Source organism: Leptonotus elevatus, chromosome 1, assembly GCF_054856555.1.
Source record: "Leptonotus elevatus isolate MCC_2025b chromosome 1, RoL_Lele_1.0, whole genome shotgun sequence".
In the NCBI taxonomy this organism is placed as follows: Eukaryota; Metazoa; Chordata; class Actinopteri; order Syngnathiformes; family Syngnathidae; genus Leptonotus; species Leptonotus elevatus.
The window spans coordinates 204,368-231,652 of NC_141239.1; the positions used below are offsets into that span (position 1 = coordinate 204,368).

General features: G+C 49.8%; 3 protein-coding genes across 9 annotated transcripts in view; 1 reads left to right on the forward strand and 2 right to left on the reverse strand.

Moving 5' to 3' along the window:
- The window catches only part of dhx9 (DEAH (Asp-Glu-Ala-His) box helicase 9), a 41,131-nt gene that overhangs the window by 4,019 nt on the left and 9,827 nt on the right, over positions 1-27,285 (forward strand). The window contains exons 1-21 of one of the 6 annotated variants that reach the window (XM_086095664.1): positions 5,532-5,695; positions 5,784-5,847; positions 5,943-6,053; positions 15,643-15,771; positions 17,080-17,224; positions 17,793-17,933; positions 18,005-18,131; positions 20,511-20,644; positions 20,724-20,872; positions 21,330-21,376; positions 21,594-21,730; positions 22,026-22,115; positions 22,178-22,339; positions 24,069-24,146; positions 24,494-24,685; positions 25,391-25,532; positions 25,608-25,690; positions 25,765-25,921; positions 26,200-26,300; positions 26,371-26,584; positions 26,655-26,749. In XM_086095664.1, coding sequence (XP_085951790.1) covers positions 15,665-15,771; positions 17,080-17,224; positions 17,793-17,933; positions 18,005-18,131; positions 20,511-20,644; positions 20,724-20,872; positions 21,330-21,376; positions 21,594-21,730; positions 22,026-22,115; positions 22,178-22,339; positions 24,069-24,146; positions 24,494-24,685; positions 25,391-25,532; positions 25,608-25,690; positions 25,765-25,921; positions 26,200-26,300; positions 26,371-26,584; positions 26,655-26,749 — 2,301 coding nt within the window. In that variant the 5' untranslated portion in view covers positions 5,532-5,695; positions 5,784-5,847; positions 5,943-6,053; positions 15,643-15,664. Of the gene's footprint in view, positions 1-5,531; positions 5,848-5,939; positions 6,054-15,642; positions 15,812-17,079; positions 17,225-17,792; positions 17,934-18,004; positions 18,132-20,510; positions 20,645-20,723; positions 20,873-21,329; positions 21,377-21,593; positions 21,731-22,025; positions 22,116-22,177; positions 22,340-24,068; positions 24,147-24,493; positions 24,686-25,390; positions 25,533-25,607; positions 25,691-25,764; positions 25,922-26,199; positions 26,301-26,370; positions 26,585-26,654; positions 26,750-27,285 lie in introns of those variants that run through there. The other 5 variants (XM_086095638.1, XM_086095656.1, XM_086095681.1 and 2 more) reach the window with 5 other exon arrangements.
- On the reverse strand, positions 32-7,329 carry LOC147180207 (tripartite motif-containing protein 54-like). Of its 2 annotated transcripts, none has more exons than XM_086095777.1 (9): positions 7,024-7,329; positions 5,896-6,064; positions 4,581-4,764; positions 4,212-4,307; positions 3,917-4,150; positions 1,374-1,396; positions 1,158-1,282; positions 302-513; positions 32-215 (listed from the first exon to the last, which is right to left on the reverse strand). In XM_086095777.1, exons 1-9 carry the CDS (start codon positions 7,145-7,147, stop codon positions 138-140), a joined length of 1,245 nt encoding a protein of 414 aa, XP_085951903.1. In that variant the 5' UTR covers positions 7,148-7,329; the 3' UTR covers positions 32-137. The 2 variants fall into 2 exon arrangements, with proteins under 2 accessions (XP_085951903.1, XP_085951913.1); XM_086095787.1 differs by having other exon boundaries at positions 5,896-6,068; positions 6,635-7,151.
- Positions 9,528-11,473, reverse strand: LOC147180208 (dnaJ homolog subfamily C member 5-like). Its single transcript, XM_086095798.1, has 5 exons — positions 11,366-11,473; positions 11,036-11,156; positions 10,735-10,948; positions 10,277-10,454; positions 9,528-10,041 (listed from the first exon to the last, which is right to left on the reverse strand). The coding sequence occupies exons 2-5, from the start codon at positions 11,140-11,142 to the stop codon at positions 9,944-9,946; spliced, it is 597 nt and encodes a 198-aa protein (XP_085951924.1). The 5' UTR covers positions 11,143-11,156; positions 11,366-11,473; the 3' UTR covers positions 9,528-9,943.

A 27,285-nucleotide genomic window follows, 5' to 3' on the forward strand; every position in this document is an offset into this window, starting at 1 on the left:
TTTAAACATCAAAGGAGCTCGCACAAAAATGTCAAGTTTCCAAATTGGATTTATTAGCTTCCCTTTCAAACAAGCCGCACGGACGGGAAACAGGACAGGCACAGGACAGGCACAGGACAAAGAAGAGGACGAGGAAGTCACTCGTGGTTGAGCCAGCTGAAGGAGAAAACGTGTTTGTTCGCATCGTCGGCGTCATCGGTTCGAGCAGAAGTCGCCTGTGCCGCGCACGAGGAAAGAAAGAGGAGGAGGAGGGTGATAATGACGAAGACGAGTCAGCCAATCCAGGGCTGTGCTGTCATACCTGTGGGGCGGAGTTTGCGACGGGCGGGGCTGGAGGGGGCGGGGCCCGGCCCTCTGGAAGAGGCGCTTTGGTGTGTGGGGTCAGAGGGGGCGGGGCCTCAAAGTGTGAGTGCGAGGCAGGCTGATGATTGGCTGAAGCTGCTGGCGTTGCCCCGCCCACTTTCAAAGTGCTACCGGCGTCCACAACCTGGTCCTCTTCTTTGCCGCCATCCACTAGAAGACAGCGCGCTCGCACTTGACTCCACAGTTAGCTTGCAGCTAGCCTGCTAACGGGTGACGACATGCTCACCAATGCATGGCGTGACATGCTAAGTCACACGCTAGCAGTAGAAATGGTCATTGCTCACGATAAGCACATGCTAAAACAGATGCTAGCAGATTTTTGCTGGTCCACACGCTAACAAGCGAAGACGTGTACAGAAATGATGACATGCTAAATCACATGCTACGAGTAGCAAATGTTAAATGCTTGTTGTTCCACATGCTAAAATGCTAACAATTGATGACGTGCTAAAACAGATTCTAGCAGCCGTTGTTGTCAACTTTTTGCTGGTCCACAAACACATGCTAAAAAGTCATGCTCACAAATGATGACCTACTAAAATCACTGATGCTACCAGTAGCAGTTGTTGCCAAATTTGTTTTTTTTCCACATGCTAAAACAGACGCTAGCATCCGTTGTTGTTGTCGTCAACTTTTTGCTGGTCCACTTGCTAACAAGTGAAGACACGCTCACAAATGATGACATGCTAAATCACATGCTATCAGTAACAGTTGTTAAGTGTTTGTTGTTCCACGTGCTGAAGTGCTAACAGATGCTAGCAGCAGTAATTGTTGTGGAAAGTCAAGCGTGTTACTTTTGACGAAGTTGACGGCCATCAGCGCCCTCTTCTGCCGCTCAAAGTTAGCACAGAAGTGCTCCATCTTCTCATATCCCGGCTGAACTTTTTCCATTTTGGACGTGTCGCTTCCCTCCGCGATCCTGCACACACGCCGACTTCACACTTAGCGTCACGGCGCCCAACAACGACGTCAGCCGGCAGGCGCGAGCGAGCGTGTTGACCGGGTCTCACTTTTGCAGCAGCTGCTTGCTGTCCTGAGAGAAGAACAACATTTGGCATCGGTGATCCAGCAACGCTTCGTGACGTCTCATGACACAATTTCATCTTTTTCATGCAACGTCCTTTTATTTTTCTTGGTTTGCCAGATCTTGTCCATAATGGCCTTTTTTCAAGCGCTTCAATTTCTCATTCATATGCAAATAAGCTTTGCTGTGACTGCATTGTTGTTGTTGTCCTTAATTGGATCTGGAATGCAGATTTCCTCCGATGGGCAGTTGTCGATTTGTGGGCCGCCGTCCCCGCATTATCGTGTTGAAATTCCGCAGGCCGTCTTGTGGCTGGCCGCGGAAGTGCAAGAGCGCCCGTAGGAACTCGTGTCCAACATTGAGTTTTCTTCCGGTGTGAAGCGACAGGACCCCCGACCGCTTCTTGACTTGACTCAAATCCGCCTCCGCTGGCGACTGCCACTGACCAATGTGTGTGCGCCCTTTTTAGCGTGTGTGGACGCTTCTGATGATGAAGCGGTCATCCACGACAAACAGCACAATTGTGGTATGGAAATGCTCCGGAGTTTGTCCCATGAAGAGAACCAAGCAGTTTGTGACGCAGCTATATTCAAGGTGGGCATCCGGCAATGTTCCGTCAATCGTCACCAAAACGGGACGGATTACGAAACCCAATTTGTTGACGGATGGCCGATGACGTTGACGGACCAAAACCCACTTCCATCAATGCTAAATTCGTCCATTTTTAGAAGTTTCCCGTGACGGATGTCCCATTTTGGTGATGATTGATGGAACATTGCCGGATGCCCACCTTGAACATGGAAACATTGACGGACGCTCATTGAGTTGCGCAATCGACAAATGACGGACTGCCGATGACGGAAATCAGGGTATCCCAACGGTGGACGATTGCCGAATGACGGCCGCTCCAACGTCAGTGACGCGCCCAGCTCTGGATTTAGCGTTGCTCCGCCCAGACGCAGGTGCGTTGATGGCGTTGCGTTAGTGCGCCCGTAATTGAGTTGTGGCTGACAAATCGAGGACACAATTGAAATGACTTTCTGCTTGGCTGCAGATTTTGGTTCTGCCCTCTCGCCACTGCGCTTGCTCAGAACTTGTTCTTGTGCTGTCGTCATCCTCGTGACGACTCCTGCTGTACTTTTTTCCCTGAAATTGAACCGTGGAATTGCTCAGCTGCACACTCGGCTCAATCAACAGAATTTTCCCAAACAGCAGCAATTGAGGAGCTTTGTTGTCCTTCGGGGACATTTGCTGCTGGCTTGGATTCCTGGAACAAACCGATAACGGCGTGCCCATCAATTGTGTCCATCCAGGATGTGGAGGGAGCGAGCGAGGGACCGAGGACATCTCCATACAGCGTCTTCGTAAGGGATCAAGTTGCCGCTGTTTCTGGATGCGCGGGCCGAGCGAACGACACTCAGAAACTCACGCGATGAGCAAACTGACTGGCAAGGTGGAGGCCATGTTTGAGTGCCTTCGCAAAATGGTTGCCACCGAGGAGCCGTTGGCGTCTCTCTTGTCTTGAAGAAAACATTGCTCAGTGGGCTACTTGAAACCCCACTGAGGCACAGAGTCAAGGTTCGACCCAATAGTTGTCCCAAAACGTTAGCTGTCTGGACTTTCCCCTGGATGGAATCGACGGCTTGGACGCGGGTTCCCAAAGAGCGTCTTGCCTCCTCGTTAAAGATCTCGAGGCCTGACAAGCGAGTCCCGACAGGCTTTTCCGTCCTGCCTAAATTTGTTGGTCATCGTTTTTCAGGTTTTTTCGACGGTGTCAGAATCTGGCCGTATTATTATTATTACGTTGAATATTTTTCATAGCGGTGCACATTTAGTATCTAAAATCATTGACCAGTTGGAAAACCCCGTTTGTAGCCACTTGAATTCTTTGTATACGAACATGTCAAGGGCAGAATATTCCAAAAATAGCTGCGCGAGAAGCAAGCAAGCCCTCCCAATCAGGTGACGCATCCATCGAGCTCCGAGCCGGACGACCCGACACGACCCACAAAAGGACTTGGGGAAGAAGGCGCTGGCTCTCGTCTCTCGTCTCTCGCATGCCGCATTGCTGGATGACAAGCTCGCCATCCCAAATGTGTGCTCTTGCTTTGGAAGATACAAAAACGGCAACAAAAAAAATTTCCAGGCTTGTGCCTATTAAGTCCATTTCGTTGCTCTGTCCTTGTGCAAAGACAATCAGGATTCATTCATTCATTCATTGAAATGGGCTGCAGTTGTGAGCCTTTCAAACGGCACGGACGGCAAACTTGAAAACGTTGTCACAGACTCATGTCGACTTTTGTCGTGCAAAAAAACCCGACCAAAACTGTTGGGCAAAACGCATTTGGATGGCGTCTTCGGGCAGGTTGCGGAATCCAAAAAGTAAAAACCATGCAACACTTTGGCTTCGGCCGCAGGTGCTTCTACTCAACAGGTGCAGACGAGCTGGCTTACCTGACGGTTGAGGAGCACCTGCGGCCGAAGCCAGTCTGTGTCGGGTTTTGCGGCGGATGGCGGCTTGAGGCTGACCTGCAGAAAGACGGCCATCTCGGCGCGGTCCATGGCGTTGATGGCGTTCTCCAGCAGCTTGGCGGCGTTCTCCAGATGTCGGCCGTACTTACTCCGGAGTCCCGCGATGTAGTCCAGTTTTTCCTGCTGCTTGGCGGCGATGCGGGCGCTCAGCTGGCCTTTTCGCTCCTCCAGGACGGCAAACAGGCGGTCGAACGACTCGCACACCTTGGACTTCTGCCGGCGACCGTTGTCCTGCAAACATGGCCGTCGTTTATGGGAGGGCTTACGTGCGGCGTGCCGAAGACCAACTGACATCCACCGCGCGGCACGTGTCATCCAGCTGCATCATGATGGCCTGAATCCTCTCGTTGGCGCCCACCAGCAGGGAGACGCACTCGCTCAGCTCGTCCTGGTGACAAGCACGCAGAGAAGGACAAAGCGTCTTTGTCTTGTTTCAAACAGTCAGAAAGAGAATGTCACGAAATGAGACGTCTTTTAGGATTCGTGTATGGACGGCAGTATTTGTTGATGCGCGCCTGTGAGGGGAGTGGTCTAGTCTAGTTCTTGTGTGTTTGACGGTTTTCGTCTGGGGGACATTTCTGTCTGCAGACGGACCCTCGTTTGGATGAGCTACATCTCCAAGCGCTGCGTGACGCCAGCGCGCGGCGCCAGCGGGCGTTACCTTGTGCTTGGCAAAGACGACGTCCAGGAGCGCCACCTGGCAGTCTTTGTGGGCGCCAAACACTTTGCAGAGCGAGCAGGTGGGCACGCCGCAGCTCAGGCAGTAGATGTTGATCTTCTCCTTCTCGTGATGTTCACACACAGGATGCTCCGCCCCCACGGCAGGAAGTGGCGTCGTCGCCTGGCTGACAGACGTGACATGTGAATGAACTTTTGGAGGCAGGACGCATTTTTACAAGGCATTTTTGGAGCGCCGTGCCTCAGTGGTTAAGGGGTCGTCCCCCAGCCGTAAGGTTGTGGGTTCGATCCTCACCACTGGTGACCTTGTCGAAGTGTCCTTGAGCAAGACACCGAACCCCAATTGGCTCCCAGTGGACCTGGCAGCGTCTTGCATGGCAGCAGCCCACCACTGGTGTGTGTGTGTGTGTGTGTGTGTGTGTGTGTGTGTGTGTGTGTGTGTGTGTGTGTGTGTGTGTGTGTGTGTGTGTGTGTGTGTGTGTGTGTGTGTGTGTGTGTGTGTGTGTGTGTGTGGAATGGCTGAATGTGAGGCCTCATTGGAAAGCGCTTTGGGCACCACATGGTGTCGTTCAAGCGCTCTATAAATGCAGTCCATTTAGCATTTCAAGGGGAGGGACGAGGAAGTTTGCATTATTTATTAGCGTATGCGGCACAGACGCAACCAATCACAATCATTTGCTGCTAATTATTTTGCGGACCCTCAAGTCTCCGCCCATCATGAGCTCCAGTCTGACAAACTGGTGCGCCTGAGACAGCAGTGCGGAATCCTGGTCCCCAAGAGAAGCAGTCCCGCCCCTTTTAGATGTTGCCGTCCTCCAACACACCTGATCCAAGGACGCGAAGACGCTAAAACATGCGGGACTGCGGCTCTCCGGGACCCGGGTTGCCTACCCCTGGCCTAAGGTCTACACACCCCAGTCAAATGCAATTTCAGCTGGAAGTGGAGCCTTCTCCAAGATGGAGGCAAGTGTGAAGCGTTCCAAATAAGAAGAAAATGCCTCGACTGGAACTTTGTGGCACTTGTGCTGACTCCTATTTAACATGAAATGGAGTGTGATTGGTTCATTTCGAAAACATCTCCAGGAACAGGATAAGAAGGTGTGCACACTTTTGCAACGTGCCCTAAGTTGTTTGTTTGAACTTACCCACTTCCAAAGATTTCATTTTTTTCACTTGAGCTTTTCAGGTCATAGGTCACATGACGCTGGACAAAGTCTGTCTGCAATCCAAAACTGAACATTTCCGCATGGGTGTGTTGACTTTTTCTAACCGCTGTACGTGTATTTGTGTGCGTGTACCTGCCGCTTCCTTGTTTGTACATGTCAATGATGTTCTCCACCAGCAGGTTCCTCTGCAGCCCGTAGACGCCGTGGCGATCCAGAAGCACCTCGTGGCGGCACGACGGGCAGCGGAAGCGACCGCCGGATGGCGCTGTGGAGCCAGTCCTGGAGCTCAGGTAGGGGTTGGCTGCCTGCGGGGGCACCAGGGGGGGTTACACAGTTTAGCTTCGGGACCAGCGCTCACAAAACAATTGGTCGAAGAAATCCCAGTCCGGTTTTTCGCCGGCCCACAGGGTTAGGGTTAGCGGCCGACCGGCGGCCGACCGGACCGGACCGGACCGGACCGGCGGCCTGTCCACACCCACTTTCTTTCTTTCCAGAAAGTGGGTGTGGCTTGCCAGGGTGCATCTTGTCCGCTGTGGGGACTTGACAAGTTTTGCTCTGACCAACTAATCGGAGGAGAGAAAAATGTTGAGGACACATCGTTTGGCGTGGGCCAGTTCCGGGCAGATTACACTGACATGGCAACACCGAGAGGCTGACATGTGATTGGACAAAAGCAAAACATCAGCTAGCGCATGGGTAGGCAACTTGGGTCCGAGAGAGCCTGCATGTTTTTGCTGTCTCCCTCCTCCAACACAGCTGAGAGGCTCCTGCAGAACGTAACGATGAGCTGATGATTTGAAGCACCTGGGTCGGAGGCAGGAGACACCGAAAACATGCAGGACTGCGGATCTCTAGGACCCAACTTGCCTACCCGTGCGCTAGCGGAAGCAGAAACGCTACCAAGTGACGAGAATAAACTGTTGGGATCCAGTTTGATGGAAAAAAGATCCATGGATGAGGACTCGGCTTGTAAACGTCGTAGGCTTGCTGTCCCTGACCCCCCGCCACTCTATTTGGATGGACTGGCATAATGATGCCACTGTTTTCTTTCAGTCAAACACGATAGGAGGGGCGGCGTGGCTCAGTGGTAGAGTGGCCTGTCGTTTGCCAACCCAGAGGTTGTGGGTTCCATCCCATGCCATTGCGACCACCGTGACGTTTTCTTGAGCAAGACAGCCAACCCCCAATTGCGCCCGCCAGTCGTCCAATGGAAAGCGCCATAGAAATCAAGTCCATCAACGGACACCCGCGGCCCTTGACCTGCCTGCAAGACGTCGTTGGCACACTTGCGGCACAGGTTGTGTTGGCACGGCAGGATGACCACCGGCTTGGAGAACATCTCCAGGCAGATGGGACAGATCAGCTGCTTCTCCAGACTCTCCATGACTCTCGGCGCTCCGCCACCGGCACGCTGGAGACACGGCGCCGACACCGCGGAGACCCGATCCGTGCCAAGACCACCGCACGGTCCCGACCGGATCCTTGCGTGGAGACCGCGACTTAGCGCAGAAGGCGATCCGGACGACAAACCCCAAAGAAGTCAAGCAAGAAGAAGACCGTGTCGCATTCGAGTCTGTTTTTAGACACGCGCGCGCACACGCGCGCGCGCACACACGTGCGAGCACGTCAGCTGTTGCCATGCCGACATGTCCATATATGCCCAAAGTCACGGGAGGCATGACAGAGTGTGTGTGTGTGTGTGAAGGGGAGGGGCTGCGATTCCGGCATGGCGTCTCGCGCACTCGGTCACCTTTGGGTTTTAGCGGGGGTGGTCGCTGTTTTTGAACAAGTGAACGCTACGTGCGGTTCCTTGGACCCTTTAGAATATTACATTTGCCACAGGCAGTACGGTTATAATTCTTTCATAAAAAAAAGTTTCCTCCTGTAAACATCATCAATCATATCATTTTTACATGTAATTAAGGTAAGTAAAAATGTGTGAAGTCCTCTTGTTGATGTTGAGCAAATGTCAAACATGATCAATCTCGCTGTTTCTACGAAGTACGGCCTTCAATGTTCTCCAATTTCCGTACTGTAAATGCATCGGATCGTATGCTCCTTGGGAGGAGCAATATGGCGGCCTGGCGGCTTCAAAAGTCTTGGCCTATCCAGTCATATAAACAGATCAGTGATGACTGACACAGGGTTGGGGGGGGGGATAGCCAAGTTTGTCCCGATGGGCTTAGCTTTCATTTGATTGTTGATTGTTGACACGAGAACATTTCAAATGGCATTCCTGCCGATCATATGACGTATTGGTTCAAGCGTGTATTTTATATTTCTATTTTCACAGGAAATACGGTGAAAACATCGCAGAGAAATCAATAATGCATCCATAGTATTCACGTGACGTCACCGACCCCCACCTTTCCAGCCAGCACGCCTTCGGTGGAGCGAACAGCCAGCGAGACGACGTTGCTTACGTTCATTCATTTTGTTTTGGATTTTCACCAAGCGCAAGGTGCACACGTGTGCCGTTCGCGGGTGCAAAATTGGGCAATGTGAAATGAAACTTCCAGATAGTATTCACGTGCCCCACTTTGTGTGCTGCTGTACACCGACCGGTCCATGGGATGTCGAACGGGAACGACAAAGAAGAGTCCGCAATTACAAAGATACATCGAAAGCATTTATTTCCGACCGACAAAGTGTGTTCTGAACATTTTGATGAAGGCGTGCGTTGTGCTTCCACGCCGTCTGATACGCTGTTAAGTTGCAGCCACATTAGAGAGTCGCAGGAAAGAGTCACCATCAAGTTATTCCAATAAAAGTTGTTCTTAGCAGCGTGGAGCCGTTCTTTTGAGTGAGTGCCGCGAGTAGCGCGCTAATTAGCATTAGCGAGTCAGACTGGAGTAGATCATTACAATTCCTTGAACATCCATTAATTGAAGCAAAAATCATTGTCAATCAAATCATTTTGAAGCAAAAAGCGTTCCGGATCGAAAATCGATTCTGAATCGAATCGCGCACCCAAAAATCGGCATCGAATCGTGAGACATTCAAAGATTTCCACCCCTGCCAAATACCCTCCTTAAGGTCTCTTATTTTCCTTTCCCAGAAGCCAAAAGTTGAAATTGTTGTCAAAGCGTACGAACATAAATGATGAATCAACAATGTTGTTGTTGTTGTTATGTTGTAACATGCTAGCGCTAGTAGCGAGCTAACTTGGTATAACCTGAGATTCTTCACCTCAAATTCACAAAGGATAATTGCACATAGCAACCAAAAAGAGCCGAAAGACAGAAGGCGCACGAATGTCCGCGTTCTGAGAACGAAGCCATCCTACCTTGGAGCATACGTTGCCACGTCGTCCGGCCCGGGCAGTATCGGCGAATGTTTGTATCCAATCGATACCACTAATCAAAGGTTTTAACGTGTACCGCTGCAAGGAGTGTTGAGCTAAATCTTCCGCATACGTCTTACACAAGCGACGTGAGAGGACGTGACGTTCATCAATAACAAGAAAACCTTCGGTGTAAACACAACAGAAGCCAAGTCGACCCACTTTGAGGAGCCGACTGGCCGTTCCGTGACGGCGGTGAACGCCATGCGATGTATTCAAGTTAGGCGGCCTTAGCGCGTGGCAACGCAAGATGGCCGCCGGTGGCTTCATTCCTCCAAGTAAGCGGCATGGTTTGTCCAATCACCTGGAAGTGATGTGAGCAGAGGAGTGCGCCCCCTGGCGTTTACCCAAACAGTCCACAGACTTTTGTTTCTTCAACAACTTTATTGATTCCACTGAAATTGAAATCTTGTGAGCAAAAAGGAAAAAAGATCATGAAAGTCTGCGTTGGGAATGGTTGACTGAATTGTTTGGATATTGAAGACATGACTGGATTTACTGATTGGGGAAAGATGAACGAAGAAATCAACCACTGCAAATGTGAACATTTGGATCTGTCGGTCCACCACACAAACTTGCTTTGATAGAGCTTAGAAAGCAGCCAAGTCACTGGAAATGCTATTTTTTGAGGGATTCCCAACACAGAAGAAGAAGAAGAAGAAGAAGAAGAAGAAGAAGCTTCTTTTTTGTAATTGATTCATGCAAAACATACAACAATAGCCGTTCTTAATCCAGTGATGACAAACCAATGACTGAAACAATTGTCGACGACGCAGAAGAAGAAGCCGCTGCGTCGGTGACCGTAGTCATGACGACAGACGTGCCTCGATGACATCATCACGTGTAGGTGTCTCCATATCTGCGCCGTCCGTCTGAGATGAGTTGCGTTTTCTCGCTGGCGTTGGTCGGCTGCTGAACGACCGGCGCGTTCACATCTGTTACAAACAAACAAACACTTCCTGTTTGACTTGAGCGCACATCCGGTCCTTGAGGTTTTTGGACGCTACTAAAAAAAGTACATGGGAATTTGTCATGTCAAAAATGACATCAATCTCAAGTTAGGCTTGAAATCTTTCTTTGAGTGAACGAACGATTGCGAAACGAGCAGATGGATGAATGAACAAATATGGACGGACAAATTTGCGACCGAATGTTTGGCTGACTTCTCACCGTTGGGCAGGTGTTGTAGCTCCTCCCCCTCCTCCTCCTGCAGGTCGCCGTAGGGTGTCTCGGCCTCCTCGTGGGCGGGGGGCGTGGCCTTGAGGCGGCCGCAGCAGCAGTCGCAGCAGCAACACAAGCAGCAGCAGCAGTAAAATCCCGTCAGCAGCCCACACAGCGCAAACAAACCCTGGACAAAAAAGCCGCAGGCGGGGTCACAAGGTCGCGGCCACAAGGTCGCGGCCACAAGGTCGCGGCCACAAGGTCGCGTTCACAAGGTGTCGCGGCCACAAGGTCGCGGCCCCAAGGTCACGGCCACAAGGTCGCGGACACAAGGTCGCGGACACAAGGTCGCGGACACAAGGTCGCGGCCACAAGGTCGCGTTCACAAGGTGTCGCGGCCCCAAGGTCACGGCCACAAGGTCGCGGCCGGCCGGCGCCAACGTACGTGGCTTCTTTTTTCCGCCTACCTTGGCCCACCAAGTGGTGAGCGTGAAGTAAGCGTTGACGTTGTCTTCGCCAAACTGCTGAGCCACGTACAGGCCCAGGGAACCGTAAGCGTCGTAGATGTTCCTCTTGCCGGGGTCGGACAGGACGGCGTGGGCCGCGTTCACCTCCTTGAATTTCTCCGCCGCCTCGGGGTTGTCCGGGTTCTTGTCCGGATGGTAGCGCAGCGCCAGCTTCCTGTCCACGCGTGCAGTTGAGGCAAACGCACACACACACACACACACACACACCTGGCTTTGGCGCCGGGGTGGGCGCGGCTCTCACCTGTACGACTTCCTGACGTCATCGTGGCTGCATCCCGGTTCCACGGCCAGGAGCGCGTACAGAGACTCGCCCGACGCCGACATGGCTCGCTGCCTGCCATCCGACATCCTGACACCATCACCTGACCCCGCGACAAGCGGTGTCACAAAAGAAGACGGGAAATTGTAGAGAACAAAATGGAAGATGAGAAGAAACGACAACAGAACGGAAGGCAAGAAAAGAGGGAAGAAAATAAAATAAGTCAAGTGAGATGAGAAGAAACGACAGAAGACAAGACGAGGAAAGAAAGATGAGAGGGAAAGACAAGAAAACAGAGGAGAAAAGTGGTACCTGTGTGCCTGCGTCAGGTTCTGGTTGGTGGCGCTCGTGTCCTGCTCCGGAACAGAACAGAAGACAGGATGAGAGAAAAGATGAGTAGAGAAGACAAAAAGTAAGAAGAGAAGAGAAGTGAACCGAGGAGAAGAAAAGACGAGCGCTCGCTACCTGTGTGCCCGCTTCAGGTCCCGGTGGCGTCTCCTGGTCCCGCTCGTGTGCATGCGAGTCCATGAAACATTCAGCTTGCGGGCTCGGGTGTCCAGCAGTGGCATCGTGTTGCTCGTCGCTATGGCGACCAAGTGACGAGGAGTACGAGGGAGAGGTCACCTTGATGAGCAGGTGAGTCGCCAGGAGGCTCCTGTGACATCTGCGTCGACTCCTCCGGACTAGCAGGGCGTGCTGCTGCGCAAAGCAACATAACCAACCGCTTGACACCACACAAAAAAGACAGACATGAAAAGGTTCTGGTAACACATAACTGGTACGAGGAGGTTGAACAAATATGACAAGAAAGAAAAATGAAGGAGTCTACTAGTCCTTCCGTCTCCAGCCGAACCCAACCACCCCAATCTGGACCTCCAACATGGCGGACAAACAAACGTGATTGATTGATTGATTGGTTGATTGATTGACAGCTATCCATTGCAGTGTCCTGAAAGAAGCAGTTGGTGCACCCCCGATCTGGCTTGTGGTCAGGTGGTTTCAGTTCCAAATCATCCATCCAAACATGGCTGCAGCGTGTTGTTGTAAAATATTACTTCGAAGGACTTGTTTTATCTTATTTGATATTCTATTATCTTTACTCGTTTATGTCTTACGTCTGCACCAGTCACCGAGATTCCTAGTCATGTGAAATGTATTCACTTACATAGCAATAAAACCGATTCTGATCCAGACGCGGGTCACCGAGGCCCCCCTCAGGAACCAGGGCTGGAGGTGGGCCTCGTTGGCGAGCGCCTGCTGGCCGGGCCTGTACCCATGGGGCTCGCCGCCGGTAGGAGGGGCCAAAGGTGCCGGGTGCATAGTGAGCTGGGCGGCAGCCAAGGGCGGGGACCTTGGCGGTTTCGATCCCAGGCTCCAGAAGCGAGCTCTGGGGACATGGGATGTCACCTCTGGCGGGGGAGGAGCCCGAGCTGGTGTGGGAGGCAGAGAAATTGCGACGAGGCACAGAGCAGGTGTGGGCGTACTTATTGCACCTCAGCTTGGCGCCGGTACGGTGGAGTTCACCCCGGTTGACAAGAGGGTAGCCTCCCTCCGCCTTTGGATGGGGGGACGGGTCCTGACTGAAGCTCGGAGTACCCAGCCTTTTTGGAGTCCTTGGAGGGTGTGCTGGAGAGCGCTCCCTCTGGGGACTTCCTAGTTCTGCTGGTGGTCTTTGCTCACGTGGGCAATGACAGTGAGACCCGGAGGGGCGTGATTGGGAGGAACGCCCCCCCCGATCAGAACCCGAGTAATGTTCTGTAATAGGACTTCTGTGCTCGTCACGAATTGTCCATAATGAACACCCTGTTCAAACATGGGGGTGTCCAGATGTGCACTTGGCACCAGGACACCCGAGGCCACAGTTCGATGATGGACTTTGCAGTCGTGTCATCGTTTTGGACACTCGGGTGAAAAGAGGGGCGAGATGTCAAGTGATCACCACCTGGTGGTGTGTTGGCGCCGATGGTGGGGGGAGATGCCGGTCAGACCTGGCGGACCCAAACGTATTGTGTGGCTTTGCTGGGAAAGAGTTTCGACGCCCACCTGCGGCAGTCCCTGGGGAGGTGGCGGCCATTGAGTCCGAGTGGGCCATGTTTCGCGCCTCCATTGTCGAGGCGGCCGATCAAAGTTGTGGCCGTAAGGTGGTGCTCGTCGTGGCGGCAATCCTTGAACCTGCTGATGGATACCAGCCGTAAGGGATGCCGTCACGCAATGATGACGACATGTCCAATCGGTAAAATCACCCAATGAACAATACTGAGCTCTCTCTCCCTCAAAAAAAAAGGGATGCCGTCAAGATGAAGAAGGAGCCCTACCAGGCCTTTTTGTCCTGTGGGATGACGGACGCGGCTGACAGATACCGGCTGGCCAAGCGGAATGCCGCTTCAGCAAAAGGCAAAAACTCGGACATGGAAGGAGTCGGTTGAGGCCATGAAAAAGAACTTCCGGACGGCTTTGAGGAAATTCTGGTCCACCATCCAGCATCTCAGGAGAGGAAAGCAGTATTTCGTGGAGATACGGTGCTGCCGACCTCGACTTGGGACCTCGTGAGTCGGTGGGGAGGAGACCTCCTCAATTCCACCGACACGCCTTCCTTTGCGGAAGCAGAGTCTGCAGACTCCGAGGTGGGCTCTCCTCTCTCTGGGGTCTGCAGACTCCGAGGCGGGCTCTCCTCTCTCTGGGGTCTGCAGACTCCGAGGCGGGCTCTCCTCTCTCTGGGGTCTGCAGACTCCGAGGCGGGCTCTCCTCTCTCTGGGGTCTGCAGACTCCGAGGCGGGCTCTCCTCTCTCTGGGGTCTGCAGACTCCGAGGCGGGCTCTCCTCTCTCTGGGGTCTGCAGACTCCGAGGCGGGCTCTCCTCTCTCTGGGGTCTGCAGACTCCGAGGCGGGCTCTCCTCTCTCTGGGGTCGAAGTCACTGAGGTGGTTGGAAATCTCGTTGGTGGCAAGGCTCCGAGCGGCTCTGGATGTCGTGGGGCTGTCGTGGTCCACACGCCTCTGCGTACTGTATTTTTGTTGTTCAAATATTACTTTGAAACTGTATGCTTTATATACATATTATATCTTTTTTATCTTGTTAAAAAGAACACATAGTAAATATAGATATTGTTGAATTATTAACATTGTTTTTCTGTTTCAATATATATTCTTCAAAGTATTTTTGATTTTAGTTAGATATGTACAACTGTTCCCATATGTCAGTGGAATGTGGTCTGTTTTTCCCCCTAAGGAAGTGAGGTGTCGGAATCCACAAGGCAGATATGCGGGAATCTCTGGTGCGAAGCTGCTACAGAGTTCAATAGTTTATCTAGGAAGCCAATAATTTACCTCACATCTGTTAAGGACTGAAATAACTCAATGGGAGATGGCCTGATTGTATTTCACTCTGCTGACAGGACAAGATCAAAGGGGGGGCACAGTCTCTTCCTCGGGGGCTGTGCTCTGTGTGGGGTTTTATGGGGGGGTCCCTGGTGCAGGGAGGTGGAGGGGGCAAGTTGCCCACATCCTTGAGGAAGTGTTTAAGATAAGGAGAGGGGGTGTGTAGACTTGTTTTGACAGGAAATGTCACATGTTGAGAAGAGACCAAATGGTACTTTCTTTGTCAATGAAGGGGGAGGGAACGATTTCTGTATATATGCATGCATGAACTTTGAGAAGAACACATTTGTGGGTGAGCTGCATGATTGAGCAGTAGCTCCAAGTGGCTTTCAGAATCTGAAATAAAGCTGGCAAACTTGTTCACAGATTTCAACTTTGAATTTATTTGAACACGCAGAAATCAAAGAAATGATTTCCAACAATATATATATATAGATACTCAAAAATATTGGGGGTGCTATTGTTCACTTGGTGCTGAAAATGGCCTAAATACGCGTCTGATTGTTTCTATTTGTGGACTAAAGTTTTGCTACTTTCGGTATTCATTTATTGTAACTTGATGACGCCCTTAGTAACAAAGGCAGCCTTTCAGTGCTATAGATAATATGATGGCCCACGGAAGAAGCATTGGAGTTACAGTTGGTCGACGATGAGACAAATGAAGACGACGTGGACGCTCTATATTGATGGGCTGATTTCAAAACAAATCGGTGGCCCGTAATAGACGGCCTACCGGAAATTGTCCCGCTCCTTCAGATGGCCCAGGCCGGGCCCAGTTGACCGCATTGGGAAGAAGAGACAGCAAAAGTCGCTTACAAAAATGACGACATTAAGAACATACACTGACAATTTTAAAACACATTGACAGCGATGCAATACAAGCTTTAAAAACATCCAAGAGTAAAGAAATGAGTAGTTTTCTAAAATGATTAAGAAAGAAAAAAAACATCATTTAAAAATGTTTATTAGAAGACCCTAATCAAAGGTAAATGAGAAAAAAAACAAAGTTTGTAACGTGAATCTCAACGCTTTTACACAAATGTCAGACTTCACTTCTGTTGGCAGTTTATTCCATCGTGTGCAGCATAACAGCTAATGTTTGTTATTATTGTGGTTCTTGCAGTGCCAAGTATTGTCAACATTTTTTTAGGTGGTTCTGTAACAACAAGTTGGAGCACTGCGCGGCTTTCAACCACTTTTGCGGTCCGTTTTAGGTGATCGTCATCCAACCAGCAGATGGCGGCAATGCGCAAAACGTGCGAAGAAGAAGAATCACAAACAGAACATTTGGAGAAGACGAGCGACCGACAATCGCTCCGGAGCTACGACGCAGACGCTCACAGGTTCAACTTTTGAGTTTTCGTCGCAGGAGCAACAATAAACGTGAGGACATAAACGCTCACCTGTGACGATTCCCGACGGAAAGCAGACGCGAAAGGCAGCAAACAGTCGCGCGGTTCAGGCTAGTTGGGAAAAGGGCTAACTAGCGTTAGCTCCCTTAGCCCATTCATCCAAAACGCGTTGCTAGCAAATCCCTTTGTGCGAGCAATTGCATGCAATAATGTCGCAAATCGCTGCATAACATATTTGGATGTCCTAAGAGTCGAAGCTAAAGCTATCAAATAAAACCATACAGAAAAGAAAGCGAAGATGCTTGCTAGCTTGCCCTAGCACAATTAGCATGAATGTTAGCGTTCATTTCAATGTGTACATTTTCAGGTTTTCATTCATTTTCACGATTAGACAGAATTTTTTTTTTAAACCAGTGTTGCAGCCAGTTATCATTTTTCTTGTGATAGATGTAAAGTTCCTAATCCATAAAGTCGGGGAAAATGCAGCAATTTCTGTCCAACTTTAGTGAGACTCAAGACTTACAAGTATGAACTTTTTTGTTTAATCCAAGTTTAAAACTCACAACATTTTCTTCATCTCTAACATGTTTTAAAAAGGTGATTATTGTTGGAAAGCCGAACACGGAAAGAGCTAGCATATATAACGATTTCATTATTTTGTATTTAAGAACCCCCCCCCCCCCAAAAAAACATGACTTGTGGAATGATGAAGTAGCCTGGTTCCTAAAATTCAGGTATTAAGCGACAGGAAATGAGGAATCGAAAAATCAAGATTATTGTATTATTAGTAATACTATACATTGTTTCTATACTTTGTGTTTATGGACCGCCATATGATTAGCTTTTGCACACTGCCATCGCTGATGGGGATCCACTAACAATAAACAATTGTCTGGCTTTGAAAAAGGATCTTACTCACCTTTGATGTGTTTGGCAACTATAAATTGGAGAAATAACTTTGGATGAAACCAGGATGTGCGTAATATGTCATCATCAGTGGGTCGTTTAGTAGTGTGGTGAAAGAATATTGCAAATGCGGCAAATCTCTTTTGGATGGCTCCTGGAATTGCGCAATCAAGAAGAGTGTCGCTGGTGGAGTTTGCCACCGTAACGAGATCAAATCACGCCGTGGCCTTGAGTGAGCGCGCACCAACCTCCAAAAGATTGTCCAAAATGTGTCGAATGGCGATGATACTCTGCTAGTATCTGGAATGAAGCCACGTTTAGGCTACCGGTAGCCGCAGGAAGGACCAAAAAACAAACAAGGTGAACATAATTGTCTGTTTTGTGCTCGGGCAGAGTCGCCGCAAGAGGTGAGGACGTCGGTCCCATCTTGGCCATGGCCGACATCAAGAACTTCCTGTACGCCTGGTGCGGCAAGAAGAAGCTAACACCGAACTATGACATCCGCGCTGCCGGCACCAAAAACCGATTCATGTGTGAGGTACGTAAATGCTCCTTGATTTCGCTGGCGCTTTCCCGCCTTACAAGGCCCTCAAAGTGCTTTACACTTGACGACCGATGACATCAGCGGCATCGGGAGCAACTGGCGGTTCGCTATCTTGCTCAAGGATACTTCCGCGTGGTCGCAATGACATTGGATCGAACCCACGACCGACCACTGTAGCACTGAGCCACGCCGCCCCATGTTCATCTGCGGAAAGGTGTTGCTGCCACACCCCCCCAAAATAAATAAATAAATATATAACTCACTTTGATTCATAACACAAAATGGACTCCAGCAGTGACCTGACTGTGAAGGAATTGCTTTGTGTTGTTGTGACCAACGCGTAAGCCAAACGTATCACATTTCAATATGAAACTTTTCTTGTTACGACGTCAAGTTGAGCTTTGTGTTTTTTTTTCTTTTCTTTTTTCCTTGCCTGGTGTGGCAGCAATCGGCTTGTCGGTTTTTGGGTCAAACGACCGCTCAACTGTGTCGTCGGGACCGACGCGTGTCACTCGCTTCTCACGTGGCTGACTCTCGCGTTGTGTGTGCGTGTGGCACGCAGGTGCGCGTGGACGGCTTCAACTACACGGGGATGGGCAACTCCACCAACAAGAAGGACGCTCAGTCCAACGCCGCTCGGGACTTTGTCAACTTTCTGGTCCGAATGGGACAAATTAGCGCCGCGGAGGTTCCGGCCCTCGGCGTGAGTGACGCGGCCGCGCATCCCATAACAAGATGGCGTCGCGCGTGTAGACGAGTGCTTTGTCCGGGCAGGTGGGCGTGGCCGAGCGCGCGGGCGTGCCGAGCGGCGATCAGCCCGACGGAGAAGCCAAGACCTCGTTTGGAAGTCTGCCGTCCGGCGGTCCGCTGCCTCCTCACCTGGTGGTTAAGGCGGAACAAGGTAACAACATAACGCACGCACGCACACACACACACACACACACGCACACGCACACACACACACACACACACACACACACACACACACACACACACACACACACACACACACACACACACACACACACACACACACTAGTATTCATTTCGTCAACGAAAACGAAAGAAATATGATTTCGTCAGCACACGTTTTTCACCGGACGAGTGAGACGAGGTCAGTATGCGTTTTTGGCGACTCATGAAGACGAGACGAAAATGTGCCGCGACTCCACATGTGTCCGTTGAAAAAGGGCAGCTTGTCGCCTTTTTCCGACATCGGAGTTTTTCTTACCTCTTTTGAAGTCGTGTCTTTGTTTGTCAACTGTGGCTGTCGCTTTAAGATCGCACCATGAACGAGCCTGACGCAGATGATGCAGTTACGTTTTGAGCCAGACGGGGCAGTCGCGAGTCAAAAAGTCACAAACTCCACAAAGATCCTTTCATAAAAACTGGACTAAAATCGATGGACATTTTAGTTCATGAACAAAAACGAGACGAAAATGATATGAATTTGTTTGTCAAATCTGCAGTTAGAGAGACAGCAACGTGCACAAACACATGGGACAGACAGGAGGAGGGGTGGGAATTGATACGATTTTTACGATAACGATTCCATTCTTTATCGATTCTTTTGGGGGAAAACTGATGTATAAATATTGATTAGCATCCACTTTTTCATGTCTTAGTTGTATCTGTAAACAAGAGACAAGTTTAAAAGTGACGTTTTAAGGTCCACATTCGAGGACTCCCCAATGGGGTCCCGACCCCTGGTAGCCCGCCATTCATTTCAATGGGGGATTTCAACCCCTGGTAGCCCCCCAGAAAAAAAAGTAAGAAAAAAGTTTTGAAAATGAACAATTTCAAATTTTATGGGTCTCTCGTGGCCAACATGCAGCACTAGCAAACATTTCGTACCGCGCCGGAGTGTCGTTCGGATCCTCCTCCAACTGTCTTTTTTTGCGAATTGGGTTCGAATTCATTGCGCTACGTGCAGCAGGCACGTTCTTGAAAATGTGTTAAAACAACTGCACAAGGAACCAAAAATAATTACACTAATTCAAGTATTTTTCTTCTCTTCTTGTATTACTCCTTAACTTTGTTCTTTATTATGTTCTCACTTTGTAATTTGTAATATTAATTTATTCTTGGTATTATTTATACTTTATTAATGTTATACCTTGATTATTATTATTTTTTACTCGTCCGTTTTATTATTTGTCAATTTTATTGAATGAAAAATAACTGTTAAAGTGAATGTTCTCTTATAAAATTATTATTTTGTCATTCAATAAATGAACATTTATTACCACAAACAACAGAACAAAAGTACAGAAAATTGGTACTGTTGAGTACCGGTACCGATACCCCGATACTGACAATTGGAACCGAAGCGGTTCCAATACGAAAAGTACCCCTTCCTATTGGAACGCAGCGCATGCTGTTTTTTCAACATCCGTCCGGAGTCCAATAAAGGTAGCAAAGATGTTGCCATTCGCAAACTCTTTTTTTCTTGACACGTCAAATTTGGATCATTTCAATTCGACATCCCTTCGTCCACTGCATGCCCCAAACCCGTTGGACGGGTGCCCGACGAATATTAACGGGCAAACATTTTGGTTCAAGCGCTTCGCACCTTTTTCACCCGGGACCCGTTTTCATGCCTGGAAATTCACACACACGCACCTTCAAATCAATGTGACATTTTCTCGCTATCAGTCTGCTTTCATGGAGATGACAGAAGTCAAAGGTTGAGCCTTTGAACGATTTAATGTAAAACGATTGCCTGAAACGATGACTTGAAGATCAAAGTAGTCGTTGCGCCGCTCCAAGCAAATCTTCTTTGGAAGTTTCCCACCGGAGGGGAGACAAGCCAGTCCAACTGTCAAAAATAATCAATTATCAAATTAATTGACAACTATTTTAATAATGGAGTAATCGTCCCATTTAAAATTGTCCAAATCCTCTGATTTCTGCACATCAACAGTAATTGAGGAAAGACGACTGATTATCTTCTGTGTTTAATTAAAATAAGACATTTGCAAACATCTCGTTTTACTTTGGAAAACAATGACTTGAACCGGTTACATAGTACAACATCAATCGGCCCTTTAAAAAAAAACTTTTTTTTTTATCACTATACGAATGCAAAGTACAAAATAACAACAAGTATTCAGGGCAAAAAAAGAAACTTCTGTAATACACTTTAATGCAAAATTCAAATGAATGGGATTAGTTGATTCATCAATTGAATAAACGACTCGATTCAAAAAATATCGGATAGCGACAGGCAGCACCGCAAGCCAGCACGAGTCGTCTTCAGCATGTTTTGCGTGCGTTGCAGAGGAGACGCAGACGGGTCCGGTTCCGGGCGTCACGGGACTGGGCTACTCGGGTGCGGGCGGAGGCGCTGACTGGGAGCGCGGCGCCAACCTGAAGGAGTACTACGCCAGACGGAATGAACAGGAAGCTCAGGCGGTAGGCCCACGCTCGCTCCACACGGATGGCAACGAGACCAGCTGACCCGTCGCCTCGGGTTCTTCCCGTCCGTCCGCAGACTCTGGAGTCCGAGGAGGTGGACCTGAACGCCAATCTTCACGGCAACTGGACGCTGGAGAACGCCAAGGCCCGTCTCAACCAGTTCTTCCAGAAGGAGAAGACCAGCGCCGAGTATAAATACAGCCAAGTGGGGCCGGACCACAACAGGTCTGCAGCAGAACCTCCCGGCCCAAAAAGTCCAGACGGACGAGCAGCATCCGCGCTCTGAAATGGCCTTTGCGGTCCTTCAGGTTCTGGCTCAACTTGCTTGAGAGCCACAGTGGACCGGCCTCAGTTCTGACTCTGAACTAACGTTCCGGCGATGCTGCTCGTCCGCTTCTGGTGACCTTTGACCTCGCTCGCTCACTCGCTCGTGTGTGTTTTTCTGCTGGGACGGCCCGGCGTCATCAAAACCCTGAGCGAAGACACCAGAATGGCTTTGGAAGCGCCAAAGCGTTCTGGTGGCGTTTTGAGATCTGTTCTGATGACGCCCGGCGGGCCACGCCCGGTCAAGCTCAAGTCTGGCAGAAAAACACACAAAAGTAAACAGTCAGGTGAGTTGACTGACGGCGTGACTGTCAGATGGCGCTCCGTTTCATGTGCGTGCGTGCGTGCGTGTGTGCAGGAGCTTCATCGCCGAGATGCAGCTGTTCATCCGACAACTGGGCCGCCGTAAGTTCTCTCGCGCTCTCTCCCTTGGCCCGTGTTGGGAATCGCTTTTCATTCGTGTCCTCTCCGAAAGTTCAAAGAAAATGGCCGACCTGCCATATAGTGCACACGAGGGAGGGATTCCCAACGCGGCCTTGACGTTTCCTCAGACCGCCGTGAAGGCTGCGCATTGACGAGCGTGCGCGCGTGCGTGCGTGCGTGTGTGTGCGTGTTCCCGCAGGTGTGACGGCGCGTGAGCACGGCTCCAACAAGAAGCTGGCGGCGCAGTCGTGCGCCTTGTCGCTGGTGCGCCAACTCTACCACCTCGGCGTCATCGAGGCCTACTCGGGAGTCACCAAGAAGAAGGAAGGAGAAAGTGTACGCGCTCGAAAAGGCCTTCTTTGAAATACCATTTTTTGTATTTGCCGTTAAAGGAACATAACGAGCGGCACCATTTTGCACGCGACAAGGAGCCGTCAGGCAAAAAACACGCTGCCCCTTTGTTTACAAACGTGACACGGAGCCACGCCTCGCACCGACGGACGTGCGGAGCATGTTCCCATATTTCAACATTTAAATTGCAGAAGAGGGAAACGCACTTTGGTTCGAAGGCCACGTGGCCCCGCGCTCGTGCCGACAGCTGACGTGTGATGCGTTTTGTTTCCATCTCCAGCTGGAAGTCTTTGATGTGACGGTTTCTCCGGACCTGCAGCAGCAGCTCGCCGTCGTCAACGAGGAGCTCGGAGTTGAGATCCCCCCGCCTGTGAGTCACTCGGACCCCCGGCAAAATGGTCCCGGCGCTCCTAATGACCACTTCCCGTCCAGCCCGCAAACCCCAGCGAGCCGGTGTCTTTGGTTCCCGCCAAGATGGCGGCGTTTGAGCCGTCCCAGCGGCAGAGCGCCGCGGGCGTGGTGCCGTGGTCGCCCCCGCAGGTCAACTGGAACCCGTGGACCAGCAGCAACATCGACGAGGGCCCGCTGGCATTTGTGAGTAAGCGGCGAGTCGGTTGATGGAAATAATTGCCTAATTGATCAAATAATTGTCCAATACGGCCATGTAAGATTTAGGAAGACAACTTGAAGTGCAATCTGAGGCAGAAACATTCTTCCTTCCTTCATAAATGCTCCATGCATGAAGGAACAAGTTGCGTTCCTAAAAGCTAAAGGGCGGCGTTTGATGTTTTGAGTTGAATGTTGTTCTTTTTCTAATGGGCAAAAGTGTTTTATAAAATAAATGAAGACAAAGTTCTATTTATCTTCTTTTTTACTTTTTTTTTGCTTTTAACGAATATTATTAACAACATACGTTTCCTTTTGCTTACACGTACATTTACATCGCACAGTCAAAAAAGAAAAAGAAAAAAAAAAAGGCAAAATATTGTCCGTTCCATTACAAGCGTACAAATAGAGCGGGGGTTGGGGGTGTAAATCCTCTCTGAATGCTCAGTGCTGTTCCAAGGTCCCCATTGTTACCCGCTTGTTTACAGTCCAATAACACAACATGTAACGTGTTGGCTGGCATGACTTGCCTATTTGCTTATTCATTGTATTAGCAAGCGCACGATGGACTTCCAACGTTTGGTCAATGCAGATTTTTGGAGCCTCAACAAATATCTGATATTTGATGCCGTTTATGGGCCAATTGAAACCACTTAACAATTTAGCCTATTGTTCACATCCATGGCTTGTGTTTTCATTCACTTTGTACCCCGAGTAATACCCGAATGTGGAGCTCCTTTGGACGTGATGCGGGTTCTCTCAGATATAGTAAAACATCTGCATAGAATGATATGTTATGTTCTTCTCTATTTATTATAATCCCTTTGAATTTTCTCCCTGTCCCTAATAAAGTGGGCCAGTGGTTCAATACTAATAGCTAAAAAGTCATCCGCCAATGCACCTTTAAGTCGGTCCCTTTCGTATTGTTGAGAGATCACCGCTCAGGGACGACATGATATCTTCGTTAATCGCTTCAGCGTTTTCAGGCAGGACGGGCGAAGGTGGATCCGTCGTACTTGGTGTACGCTGCCGCAAATTGCTAGCTTGACCGCTATATTGGTATTTTTGAAGCTTTTTTTCCCCGCCATTTAGTTTGTAGCTTTACTTTGGGCAAGTTCCGGGTCGGTTCTTACGCATATTTGGCCGTTTTTAATGACAATTATTTCCGGATTTGCAGCAGCTCTAAAAAATGCTTCCTACTCCATGACTTGCTCACGAGCGCCCCTCCTATTTATCTTATTTTTTACTAATGAAAAAAGTGCAACTGCTGAAGGCACATTTCCTTCCTTTAAGCATGGACAGTGAATGACAAAGTAGCTTTGGTCCACAATATTGAGAACGAATTCAAGTAAGCCAGGTAGCGGCTACCAGCCAGGCACTTGTTGTTAATGCTAACAGCTAGCTGCTAGCCCGTAGCCACTTACATCAGAGACTTCTGCCGAACCATACAACGGCGGCGGCTTCATGAATTAGCGGGCGAATGTTTGAATACGAGTTTGTGTTGATGTTGGTCGCAACTTTACTGTCAATCAAAACGACAATAAAGCACTGCTAAACGTGGAGAAGGGAAGTCAAGCTCGCCATCGCGCCACAACGTGGGCCAACTTCAAAGTCAACGGCTATTCGGCGAATGCTCGATTGTCTTGCCAGAAAGTTTGAATGTTAGGATGTTGCCGAAATTGTTGTTGTGCCTGAAGTTGCTTCCTGTTTGTTGCAGTGCACTCCAGAGCAGATCAGTAAAGATCTCCAGGATGAGATGACAACACGGCTGGAGCACGACGACCACCTTCACAAGGTTAACCGACATTTATTGACATCAGGCACATATTTTCGCTCAGCACAGCAAATCAAAACGTCACCTCAGTAGGAACGTCCCAAATATTTTTCAAAGGGAAATTGACGTTTTTGTGTCTGTGGGGAGGGAAAAAAAGTTATTTTGTGTGATCTCACTCAAATCTGCTCCTTCCAACTGTATTAGTTCTCAGCCTGTGTTCTGCACGCGGTGGTTTGGCGCGCTAGTCTCTGATTGGCTGACACGTTTGCATTGAAAATCAATCCACCAATAATAATAATAAAGGGCTTCTCGATCTGTTCAAGAGTTTGTCACTTGGCATTTTTGTTTTGTTTGTTTTTTGCGCACAGATGCTGAGCGAGCGCAAGCAGCTGCCCGTCAAGAAGTTTGAGGAGGACATCATGTCCGCGGTGGACACCAACTCGGTGGTGATCATCAGAGGAGCGACCGGCTGCGGCAAGACCACGCAGGTGCCTCAGTACATCCTGGACCGCTTCATCCAGGCGGGCCAAGCCTCCCACTGCAACATTGTGGTCACGCAGGTAAGACGCTCGGACCCACACTCAACTACAGCCCAACCGATTAATCGGCCGCTTACGACGAAAACCAAAGTTTCTGATGCTGTGAAAGTACCCTGAATGCACCATTTTGTGTGCGTAGCATTAGCAACAAGCAAGTGTGTAGCTTATGTTCATTTGGTTATTCTGATGTGCGTCCTTTCACTTGTTTAATGACATCCCAGTTGGAATTAACTGTAAAACTAAACACGCAACATTAAGAATTACATCCAATGTAGATTTAAATACAAAACATGCTTTGTTTTTAAAACATCGCTAGCTAGCTTACTTAGCGCTAGTGCCAAAATCAAAGGGAATAGCCCATCCAAATACTAACAGGAAAGCTCGCATCAACTTTGTGTTTGTTTTTCCTTCAAATAACAAACATCCACCCACAAATGTTGTGGGAACAGCTGAGAGAGATAACACTACGCTAAGGCTCAAATTCTTCTTCTGTACTCACTGTAAGTGTGTACAACATGGATGCACGGCACCACACTGCATTAAATATATATATTTTTAAATAATCGAAAGATGAATCTGTATTTTTTTCTGCCCAAAATCGCCATCGGCTTCAAAAAGTGCAAATCGGTCGAGCCCTCCACTCAACAACTTCTTCTCTTCTTTTTCACTTGCCTAATACTGTCGTAACGTTTAAAAAAAAAAAATGCCGTTTGTTGTTGCGTTCAGCCCAGACGCATCAGCGCCGTGTCGGTGGCGGAGCGCGTGGCCATGGAGAGGGCGGAGGATCTGGGTCTTAGCGTCGGCTACAGCGTGCGCTTCGAGTCCATCTTGCCCCGCCCCCACGGCAGCATCCTCTTCTGCACCATCGGTACGTACGTCCCCCACGGCGGCGGCGGCGGCCTCTCCCGCTCGGCGGCGGCCTGACGCTTGCGCGCTCCTTCAGGCGTGCTGCTGAGGAAACTGGAGGCGGGAATCCGAGGAATCAGCCACGTCATCGTGGATGAGATCCACGAGAGGGACATCAACGTGAGCTCGCGCTGGCCGCCGCTTTTCGAAAGCGCTTGGCCTCGCTCACCTTTGGCTCCCGCCTGCGTCCGCAGACGGACTTCCTGATGGTGGTCCTCAGGGACGTGGTCCTGGCCTTCCCGCAGATCCGCGTCATCCTCATGTCGGCCACCATCGACACCAGCATGTTCCGAGAGTACTTCTTCGACTGCCCCATCATCGAGGTGTTTGGACGCACTTTCTCCGTGCAAGGTAGAGCGGCGCCATTTTTCACTGCTTGGCTCGTTTACAAAAGGGTTGACAACTTTCTTTCCTGCCAGCAAACACTTAAGAAAAACAGACTTCCAAATTAAGCAAATCAGGGTTGGGAAAAACACAAGTACAAAAAACTGGACGTTGTGTTTCTGTGTGAGAAATCGGGCCATTTGATTGTGCGCTTGTAAAAGTTAGCGTGACCACGCCCGCCTCTTCCTTGTGTGTCGCGGGCCAATCGTGCTTTGACGCGTTTGTTTTTGTTGTGTTGCGTCCAGAGTACTTCCTGGAGGACTGCGTCCAGATGACCAACTTTGTGCCGCCCCCGACGGACCGCAAGAAGCGGGACAAAGACGAGGAGGGCGCTGGAGACGAAGACGTAAGTAGGCGCGGTCGCGTGCGGCGGCGGCGGCCAGCTGACGCCCAGCTGACGCCTGACGGCCTCGCAGGTCAACTGTAACCTGATGTGCGGGCCCGAGTACTCGGCGGACACCAAGCGCTCCGTGGCGCAGCTCAGCGAGAAGGAGATGTCCTTCGAGCTGGTGGAGGCGCTGCTCAAGTACATCGAGACGCTGCAGGTGTCGGGCGCCGTCCTCATCTTCCTGCCCGGCTGGAACCTCATTTGCGCCATGCAGCGCCACCTGGAGTGCAACCCCCACTTTGGTACGCAACCATCGCACGGCGGCCATTGGGGACCGCGCGTGACGCCGCTCGGCTCGCTCTTTGCTTCCAGGAAGGGGCCGCTACCGCATCCTCCCGCTTCACTCGCAGATTCCCCGAGACGAGCAGAGGCTCGTGTTTGAACCCGTGCCGGACAACATCAGGAAGGTTGGTGGCAACGCCGTGTGGAAATGTCGTCCCGTTGGAGCTTGATTTAAAAAGCGGATCCAGTTTGTGCTGAAGGCACTTTTGGAGCAGCTTTTCTGTCACTGATGACTCGTCATTTCACAACCCGTGAATCCAAAACTAAAAACTCTATCCGATTGCCTGTTTGTGAAGAGACGCCAACCCTGGAAAATGAATTCTCCAATTCAATCCACTTGATTTCTTTCGCACATTTTCTAAACAAGCGTTTCCAAAGTGCTGCGCATTGAGAGCCGCACGCAAGCATACGCATCAAATCTAGCAAAACAAACATAAAATACAAAAAGTTACTTAAAAAAATACATTAAAATGACATTTTAAATGCATCAAAAAATATAGAAAAAATTTAAAATAATTATCATTAAAAAAAACACACGAAAAAACCCTTGAGAGGAGCACACAATTCATGCTGAACTAAAAGAAAGCCAGAAAATAAAAGCGTGTCTTGACGACGAGACTTAACGGCGAGAGTTAGCGTTGCATCATCAAAGTTATTTTGG